Below are 10,473 nucleotides of genomic sequence, written 5' to 3'. Positions count from 1 at the left end.
AAAAAAAAAAAAGAACATCATACAGGAAGAAAAAAAAAAGATGGCTAAGGATTTGTTTGGTTGGTGAAACAGTAATTTTCAAAATTGTACATTACTCAAGACTTTATTTGTGTGTTTATTTTTTATTTGTATCAATGTTTCTTATCTGTTTTAAAAGATAAAAAAAAAAAAAAAAAGATGGAAGGAGTGCATAGAATCACTGTACCAAAAGGAAATGGTCAATGTTCAACCATCTCAAGAGGTAGTATATGATCAAGAGCCAATGACCCTAAAGGAAAAAGTCTAAGGTACACTGACAGAATTGGCAAAGAACAAGGCACAGGGAATTGATGGAATATAAATTGAAATTTTCTAACAAATTGATGTGGCACTGAAGGTACTCCCTCATCTATGCCAAGAAATTTGGAAGACAGCTACCTGGCCAACTGATTGGAAGAGATTTGTGCCCATTTCAAAGAGAGGTGACTCAACGGAATATAGAAATCACTGGACAATATCACTGATATCCCATGTGAGTAAAGTTTTACTAAAGGTAATACAGAAACGGCTGCAAGCATAGATTGACAGAGAACTTCCAGAGATTCAAGTCGGATTCAGAAGAGGGCGTGGAACAAGGGATAGCAATGCTGATGTCCAATGGCTGAAGCAGAGAATACCAGAAAGACGTTTATCTGTGCTCTATTGACTACACAAAGGCTTTCAATGTGTGGATCATGATAAGCTATTGACAATATTGTGAATATAAGTATTTCTGGACACTTAATTGTGCTCATGAGGAATCTGTACATGGACCAAGTTATTCGAACAAAACATGAGAACACTGTAAGGTTTAAAATTTAGAAAGGTGTGTGACAGGGTTGTGTTTTTCACCGTACTTATTCAACCTGTATGCTGAGCAAATAATACAAGAAGCTGGGTTCTATGAAGGAAAACGTGGCATCAGGATTGGAGGAAAACTCATTAACAACCTACAATATGCATATGATATAACCCTGCTTGCTAAAAGTGAAGAGGACTTAAAATACTGACTGATGAAGATCAAAGAGCACAGCCTTCAGTATGAGTTGCATCTCAATGTAAAGAAAACAAAAAAACCTCATCACTGGACCAATAAAGAACGTTCTTGTCAATGGAGAAATGATTAAGTTGTCATTTTTCTTGGATCGACCATCAACGTTCATGGAAGCAACAGTCAAGAAATCGAACGATGTACTGCCTTAGGCAAATGTGCTGCAAAAGATCCCTTCAAAGTGTTGAGGTACAAAGATGTCAGTTTGAAGACTAAGTTGCGCCTGATCCAAGCCATGGTATTTTCAATAACCTCATATGCATGCAAAAGTTGGACAGTGAATAAGGAAGACCATAGAAGATTTGATCCATTTGAGTTATGGTGTTGGGGGAGAACGTTGAAAGTACCATGGACTACCAAAGGAAAAAACAGACCTCTGTTGGATGAAGTACAGCCAGAGTGTTCCTTGGAAGCCAGCATGGCCAGACTTTGTCTCTCATACTTCGGATATATTGTCAAGAGGGACCACAGTTACAGCAGAAGGATGTGCTTGAAAAGGTGGAGGGTCAGAGAAAAAGCCCAAGCTACACAGATTGGCAAAGTGGCAGCATCAATGGGCTCAAGCGCAGCAACAATTATGAGATTGGCCCAGGACCAGGCAGTGTTTCATTCTGTTGTTCAAAGGGGCACTATAAGTTGGTACTGACTCAGCGTCATCTAACAACAACAATAACAACAGTATGGCACTGTCAGATAAAGCACTGGACTGCAAGGTTGGTTTTAACTGCAAGGTTAATGATTCAAACTCATCATCCACTCCTTGGAAACCCCATACAGGGTAGTCGCTATGAGTTGGATACAACTCAGTGGAACATAAAAACAACAAAATATCATAAGATGTATCCCATATTCCAGAGTTGTCAAATGTTTTCTTAACATGCATTTAAAAATTAGTATAAAGAATTTGTAAGAACCAATAATCCAAAGACCAAATACAAAAATGGGCAAATGGAAGTTAGCTGCCCATTATAAGAGGAAATAGAAAGAGACCACACATATGAAAAGCTGTTCAACCTCACTCATACAAAAGAAATGCAAATTAGGACTTTACTGAGATATCCTCCGCTGAGGAAGAACGATTAAAAGGCTGAAAGTGATGTGACTAAGTATGAGAAAACAAGAACTGTCCTGGCAGTGTAGTGGATTAGGAGCTGGGCTGCTAAACACAAATCAGTAGCCCCAATCTACCAGTCACACTCAGCAGGAGTACGATGAAGCTTTCTGCTCCTATAAAGATTTACAGCCTCAGAAACCCTATACAGGGTCACTACGAGACAAGTAGTACCAACTCGACGGCACCATCACCACCAGACAATACTGAGAAAAGTGTAAATTGGACATAATAAAATTAGAAATATATCCTGGCATAGCACTGTGGATTAATGCGCTGGACTTAAGACTGCAAAGTTAGTTTGAACCACAAATTTGACAGTTCCAGCTCACCAGCCAGTTCTTAGAAAACCTATACAGGGTCACTCTGCATTAGAAGCAACTCGATGGCACTAACAACAACAACAGGAATCACTTATAGATTCCTGGTGTGGTGCTGCAGGTTAATGTGCTAGGCCGCAAGGTCAGTTTGAACCAAAAGTCTGAACCAACTCAACGTAACTTAACAATAATACCAGGAATCCATTCTATCAATATGCTTGTATATATGCTATATAATCTATATACATGGCTAATGTACTCAACATTGCTTTAGGGGAAAAAAAAGTCTGGAAACACCAAATTCACCAAGTTGGTAGTTCTGAATAATAATGGTACATAAAACAATGGAATACTATGCATCTCTGAAAAGAATGACAGTGCTTTTTACATAAATTCATGGAATGATTTCCAAGATAATTTACATTAAAAAGAAACAAAAAGTATGTACAATGTGCTATGAATTATGTAAGGAGTTGCAGTGAAATATTTTCTTTGTAATGCATAAAATGCATGTCTGGAAGAACAGAAAAAAACAGAACACTTCTTGTCTCTGGAGTAGGGAAATGGATGGTAAGCTTATAAATAAATATAAATGCATATTCTTCTTTTGACAACAAGTTTTTAGAATTGTGGCCTCATTTTAAAAAGCAAAAAAAAACACTTACCTTTTTTCCTTTTGAGGTTTCAGAATCCTCATCTTCATCTACACTGAGCAGACTTGTCCCACTATGCAGAAAATAAGGGGGGAAAGCCTTAAATAACAGTTACAATTCATACATTAAATTCAGTTTTCCTTTTTACATTGTTGCCATAGGATAAGCACTTGACCTCAATGTTGGTTTGAACTGCATGGTCAGAGGTTCAAAGTCACACCAGCCGCTCCTAGAAAACCCTAAACTGGGTTGCTATGAGTCAAAACTGAATTGGTAGCACTTAGCAACAACAACAATTTAGGGATCAGGAAACTATCTGAAAAGGGTCAGATAGCAAATAATTTAGGCTTCCCAAACTAGATGGTTTCTACAGCAACCATTAAGTTCTGTCATTGTAATGAAAAAGCAACCATTGACAACAGAGGAGGAGACCTCAAAAAGTTCATAGAAGAATTCCATTATCTCTTCGTTCCATTTTCCTGAACTCTGCGTAGTGGTTACGAATCGGGCTGTGAACCTTAAGGTCAGCGGTTCGAAACTACCAGCCGCTCCGTGGGAGAAAGATGAGGCTTTCTACTCCCGTAAAGATTTACACCCTCGGAAACCCTGTACAGGGTCGCTATGGGTCGGAACCGACTCGATGGCACTTAACAACAACAACTGAAGCCCACTAGTCATGTGGCTGTGTTCCAATTAAACTTTATTTAAAAAAAAAGGAAAAAGGTGGTGGGCCAGATTTGCCAATCCCTACCTTAAACCCTTAAACAGTGTGACACTGTAAGACTAGCTCTGGACTGTGAACCACAAGGTCAGCTGCTCCTTGGAAACCCTATGCGGGGTCGCTATGAGTCAGAACTGACTCAACGGCACTTAACAACCTTAAACAAACACATAATTTTTAAACTATGGATTTTATGTAGGTTCACTCATTTTTCTCTTTCTTAAACTGATGATTAGGGGAGAAATATGGAGGGAAAAAACATCGAAGAAACAAACTTGTCTGGAAAGCCTTTATCAATTAAAATAAAGTAATTCTAGTGGTATTGCCACAAGAAAATAATCATACCTTCACCATTCTTGGGAACATCAAGCTTCACTAAAAATCACTGCTCTGAAATTTTAAAGGATCACACTTCTTGTTAAGTGTTGAGGCAGTTTTTACAGAGTTTTAGATGAGGGTTTGTACTACTGGTCTTAAAGTTAGTAGCTCAGTGCTTATTTTACAGCACAAAACCAGTACTGTTTCATTGTTAATCTCAACATGACTTGGAGTCCCAGAAGACCCAATTATTATGCAGAACCAAAGAGTACAATTCATAAATGAAATGTAAAGGACTGCTAATGTTACAAGTTGTTTAGATAACCAAAGCAAGCCTTTCAGCACAGAAAGTCAGATACACCCTTCTACAGACAATTCTACTATTTATAGTAAAATACTAGCTATTCATAATAAAAATGTAAAAGCTTTACTTCACTATTGTTTATGTGCGAGGCTTCAACAAGTTCATGGAAAATGGAACTGAAAGATAACAGAATTTTTCTACATACTTTCTGAAGTCCCCTTTCATGCATCTCAACTTTAATGCTAAAAGTCCTCTCCTTCCACCTTTACAAAAACGTTTAAAAACTTTAATTCAATTTTTCAAAACAACACACAGTAACAAAAATATCTGTTAAATTTTTAAAAAAGGAAATAAACGAAAGGCCATAAAACACTGAAAAAAAAAACAAAAAAAACTTAGCAGTTAAGCTCTCCTTCAAATAAAGCTTCACTTCAAGTCAACATTTCACAGACAAAGGCATATAAAATTGTAGTAATCATGAATAGGAGAGTACCAGTGTGGGCTTGTAGGATAAGTACTTGACCTGCAAGGTTGATGGTTCAACTCACCAGCTGCTCATTGGAATCCCTACACAAGGCCACAATGAGTTGTAAATGACTAGATGACACTTAATAACAACAGCAAATCACGAGAAGAGCTGTTGTCAGGACAGAAGTGAAGCGCCTACAGTATTCAACCAATATATGCTGAATGACTTCTGTGTAACATTTCTTTAAAATAACTACAGTTTTAGTAAAACTTTGTGAGAATATTTGTTTCTCTGGTCAGTGGAAAACCAGATTAATAAACCAAGAAACAATAGCAACATTGAATTTATAATATAAATATCCAACATACAAATGATTCTACTAAAACTATCATTTAAAATTTTACACAGAAGACATTCCAAACACATTAACAATATATCTAGATACAGTAACAAAGCTTATTGAACATTTATGTTTATTATTTATAGTGTTTTTGCCTTCTCGGGTAGCAATTTGATCTAAGATTTATATGAGGGAGAGAAGGGTTAAGTGGGGAAGAAAGATACTGCAGAACTTAAATTTCTACACAAAAATCAAGAGTCTTAATCTAGGTTCATTTAATCATAAACATTGGCTTTTCAAATCATTGCATGAACAAAATTTCATTTTTGTTTTAAAAAAAAAAAATTCTTCTAAAATAGAAAACTGCTATACTATGGTTCATTTTTACTCAAATGTCCATATTTACACATTTTAAAAGATAGAGAAATATAACAAAATTATAAACCATTAAAGAATTGCTTTTGCTGTTCTAATACTATATTTGTAAAATAATATTTTATAAAATACTTTGTTAAAGAGTATAATGTTCTAAGAATGTTATACTCTTTAAAATACTTTCATGGAATATAAATTGTTTTTCTAATGAAAACTTTCATTCTTATAAAGTATTGGTGAAAAAAAATAAAATCCTTACTCTTTATCTGTATCTCCTTCACTTTCTTCTCCATGATCAAAGCTCCAATTATTTTTAAAACCTCCATCTCTCTTAGACTCTGATCTAGCCAAAGCTGAAATAGAAACAAACTGAGATAAGCATTCAATAGAACTAGTCAATATAAAATCAATTTGAGCATTTCCCAGGCCCTTTCTTATTTTAATGTCTTACAATTTGCCTTTAACCATTTCTTGTAAACATCTCATTTTCTCAAAAATAAATAAATAAATAAAAGGAGTACATTAAAACATGTTTTTATTAAGTTACAATCATCATGTGTATATTTACTATATACAATGAAATTCAAATTAGTGAGATATAATAATACAAATTAGAGAGGAGGAAGACACATGAATTTATGTGTAATAAAATCAGCCCTAAATCCTAACCTGATTAGTACTTGCCAGTTTGCTTGTTTTATTCATGAGAGGTATCTCCAGATCACTATTATCACAGTCATCTCTGGCTTTTAACAGAAGAAAAGCAAAACAATGTTTTCTGTGTTGGCAATATGGCACACTTGATGTCTACAAAATCTCTCCAGATTAGAATAGCAAATACAAGGGTGTTACAGAAAGTCTGTGGAAAAACTAGAATTAAAAAATGGAATTTTTCTATGAACTTTCTGAAGTACCCTCACATAATCATTTAGAGTTTAAACATTTGATTCATAAGTTCATGGCTGAAATCCTATGAAGCCAAATACAATTAAGAAAATGGAAATCCAGACAGGTAGTGTGTCATGTGTCTTGGAGCCACATGATAATAACCTGATGGCCTACAGCCTGGGTTTGAATAAGATCAAGTTTCCAGCAAGATGAGGTCAGATTGAGGCTAAAAGATGTGAAAAGCAATACTCCTATTGGGTGGTACAGTGTGATGAATTATATGATAATTTATCATAATTTAATAATAATCGACTTAGTCTTTGTGACTCCCACCAAATGGCTAAATGACTGGGTGGTGGTGGTGGTTGTGTGCCACTGAGTCAGTTCAGAATCATAATGACCCAGTATAGGGTTACAGAGACTGTAAATCTTTACAGAAGTAGAGAACCTTATCTTTCTCCCACTGGAGGAGCTGGCAGAGTCAAACTGCTTACCTTGTAATAAACAGCCCAACTCTAATCCACTATGCTACCAGGAATGGGTTGTTGCTGTTAAGTACCTTCGAGTTGATTTCGCGCATAGTGACCTGTATAGGTTTCCGAGGAGCAGCTGGTGGGTTTGAACTACTGACCCTGTGGTTCAAAGTCTAGTGTTGATGCTACAGCAACACATCAGAACTGGGCAGAACTATGCAAATGTAGTGTTTCTGGCCCACCAAAAGGAATGGGTGGCTTGTTAATAATGTAAATAAGGTACTTGGTACCGTTGTGGGGTGGGACTATTCAAGTAAGATGTCTGAAACATGGGAACTCATCAAGTTTTACCATCCTGTTAGGTTTAAAATGAGCCATCCCAGAGGTGGAAAATGGAAATCTCACTACCATCAAGAAAAAAATAGCCAGAAGCAGAGTGCACCCTATGGGCCTGATCTTCCTGCATTGAACCCCATGAATCCAGAAGACAGAGAGCTGTGACACCAGAGACAACAAAAATACTGCGAGACACAGCAACATAAAAATGGTGGTAGCATAACCAGGGAGATTAGCACAAATCAGATGGAACAAGGAATCTGAGTGCCTTTAGGTAGGAGACTTGTTGGCAGAGTAGGGTGCCTCCTGAGTACTTAATCAGGGGAGTCAGGTTAGCCAACTCATGGAGTTAGAGCTGATTGCCTTCGAGCCATGGCTTATTAGCAAAATGGGGTACTTCTGGGCATTTATCAACAGCGCTAAAAGCATAGATCAAGGGGCTGTGGAGCCAGGGTATACAGTCACAGCTAAAAAGATGGTCCTGATTGAAGAACTATCCTAGCCTGAACTATTCTAACCTGCTACTTCCCTAATAAACTCCATAAATGTCTGTGAGTTCTGTGTGGCCATTGCAACAAATTAGTGAACCTAAAAGAGAAGCAGAGAGTCCTGTGGAATGGACAACTGATTTCAAAACAGGTAAAAAGATTGGAGGGTAGAGGCATGTTTGATCACTGCCGCATAGGAATTGGGCTGATACTGAGGGTGATTCTCCTCTTCACTTCTGAAGTTAAGAGGTCAGAAGCTGCTCTATGCTATTTTTACAGGTGGACCAGGAAAAGCAGAAACCCAATGAAGTAAGGGACAGTATGAGAAATTGTGATGCTTTGTCCATGGCTTTGAACTTTTTAGCTAAACTGAAAACAAGAAAAAAATTATCACCTTATGGTTAAAGAACTCTTAACCATAAGTCCACAATAAAACTGGTAGGAAAAACAGAGTCAAATCAGTTGCCATAGTGAACCCAACTCACAGAAAACCCATATATTGCAGAGTGGCACTATACTCCAGAGATGGTCTTCAGAAGTAGATCTCTAGGTTTTTCTTCCTATTTGCCTCTACATGGGTTCAAACAGCCAACCTTTCAGTTAGTTGTTAAGTGCTGTCAAGTTGGTTCTTACTCACAGCAACCTTGTATAGGGATAGGGTTTCCAAGCAGTGATGGTGGGTTTGAACTAACGACCTTGCAGTTAGGATTCCAGTGCTTATCCTTCAGTCAAACCAGGACTCTTTTCAGCTAGAAGTCAAGTACTTAACCATTTGCATCACCCTGGGAGTCCTAGCCCACAATTAGAGACCAGAATCTTCATAATCTATATCGTTCAGAAAAGCTCATAATTAAGTAGTCCTGAAGCAAAAGTAGCAAACATAAACTCATTCTTGTTGTTAAGTACATTCAACTCAGTTCTAACTCATAACGACCCTATATAAGGTTTCTGAGAAATGGTTAGTGGGTTTGATTGCCAACCTTGTGGTTAGCAGTCCAGTGCTTATCCTACAGTGCAAATAAAAGTTCAATGCAAGTTTCAAAAAAAGAGGAAGTGAGCGCAAATAAGAATTTTGAGGAATTTCACAATAAAATAAATAAATAAAGTGTCATGAAACAGTAGGACATGAGCCACCACGAACAAATTTTAAACTCTTTTACATATATACTAAATCAAAACCAGTTGCGATCAAGTTAATTCCAACACCTCTGGTGTAAGACTACATCTGTGCTTCATATGATTTTCAACAGCTTTTTTTTTTTTTTTCAGAAGTATGTCACCAGGCCTTTTTTCTGAGGTACTTCTCGGTGGACTTGAATTGCCAACCATATAAGTAAATAGTATATAATAGGAGCCAGTTTCTCACGGTCAGAGGAAGGAAGGTACAAATAAACAAGAGGAAAAGCTAAAATGAACCCTCTAGTTCTAAATTAGATCAGTATGAACTCATGTTTATTTTATTTTAATACATGTATATTGGATCATATTCTTTCACCAAACTTATTCAATTTGTCACCTCACATGCATGAGGAAGCTGGACAACGAACGAACAAGGAAGACCAAAGAACTAATGCACTGGAATTATGGCACTGGTAAGAATAATGAATATATCGTGGATTGCCAGAAAAAACAGAGCGGTCTTGGAAAAAGCAGTCACAATATTCCTTAGAAGCCAGGACAATAAGACTATGTCTCATGTTATTTTGGACATGTTTATCAGGAAGAATCCATTATTAGAGAAAGAAATCATGCATGAAAAAGTAGAGAGTCAATGAAAAAGAGGAAGAGTCTCAATGAGGTGGGGATTGACACAATGCTTGCAACAAAGGGTTCAAGCATAGCAATGATTGCGAGGACTAGCATATTCCATTTTGTTGTACACATTGTCACTATGAGTCAGAACTGACTCAGTGGCACCTACAACAAAATGAGCAAATAATCAGAGAAGCTGGACTACATGAACAAGAATGCAGCATCAGGATTGTAGGAAGACTCACAACCACCTGTAATATGCAGATGAACAACCTTGTTGGCTGAAAGTTTCTGAGATTTTTTTTTTTTTGAAAGTCACTGAAACACCAGTGATGATCAGAGAGATTACAACCTCCAGTATGGATTATATCTTAACATAAAACAAAAAAATCTTCACACCTGGGTCAATATGCACATCATAATAAACAGGGAAGAGATTGGAGGTGTCAAGGAATTCACTTTACTTGGATCCACAATCAAATGCTTACAGAAGCAACAGTCAGGAAATCAAACAGCACACTGTAAATGTTTTGCAAAAGATCTCTTTAAAGTATTATAAGGCAAAGATGGATGTCACCTTAAGAACTAAGGTCCAAGTTATGGTATTTTCAACAGCCTCATATGCATGCAAAAGCAGGGTAATGAATAAAGAAGACAGAAGATGCATTTGAAGTATGGTGTTGGCAAAGAATACTTAATGTACTGCATTCTTGGGTTCCGACACAGAGTGACCCTCTTTAGAATTTCTGATGAATGGCTGATGAGTTCGAACCACCAACCTTACAGTTCAAATTGATTTTGTGGTCCAGTGTTTATCATACTACAGCACCACATTCAGAACTCTGAATGTACTGTG

General features: G+C 36.9%; 1 protein-coding gene across 1 annotated transcript in view; it reads right to left on the bottom strand.

The window, feature by feature from the left end:
- Positions 1 to 10,473, bottom strand: part of SENP6 (SUMO1/sentrin specific peptidase 6) — a 167,466-nt gene that overhangs the window by 128,648 nt on the left and 28,345 nt on the right. The window contains exons 3-5 of the mRNA XM_006835793.1: positions 6,361 to 6,426; positions 5,940 to 6,033; positions 3,166 to 3,226 (exon numbers count right to left, since the gene is read on the bottom strand). Coding sequence (XP_006835856.1) covers positions 3,166 to 3,226; positions 5,940 to 6,033; positions 6,361 to 6,426 — 221 coding nt within the window. The remainder of the gene's footprint in view (positions 1 to 3,165; positions 3,227 to 5,939; positions 6,034 to 6,360; positions 6,427 to 10,473) is intronic.

This window comes from Chrysochloris asiatica, unplaced genomic scaffold (assembly GCF_000296735.1).
Source record: "Chrysochloris asiatica unplaced genomic scaffold, ChrAsi1.0 scaffold00019, whole genome shotgun sequence".
Classification (NCBI taxonomy): domain Eukaryota; kingdom Metazoa; phylum Chordata; class Mammalia; order Afrosoricida; family Chrysochloridae; genus Chrysochloris; species Chrysochloris asiatica.
Note: the sequence above shows the minus strand (reverse complement) of the source record. Positions and strands in the feature narration are given on the sequence as shown.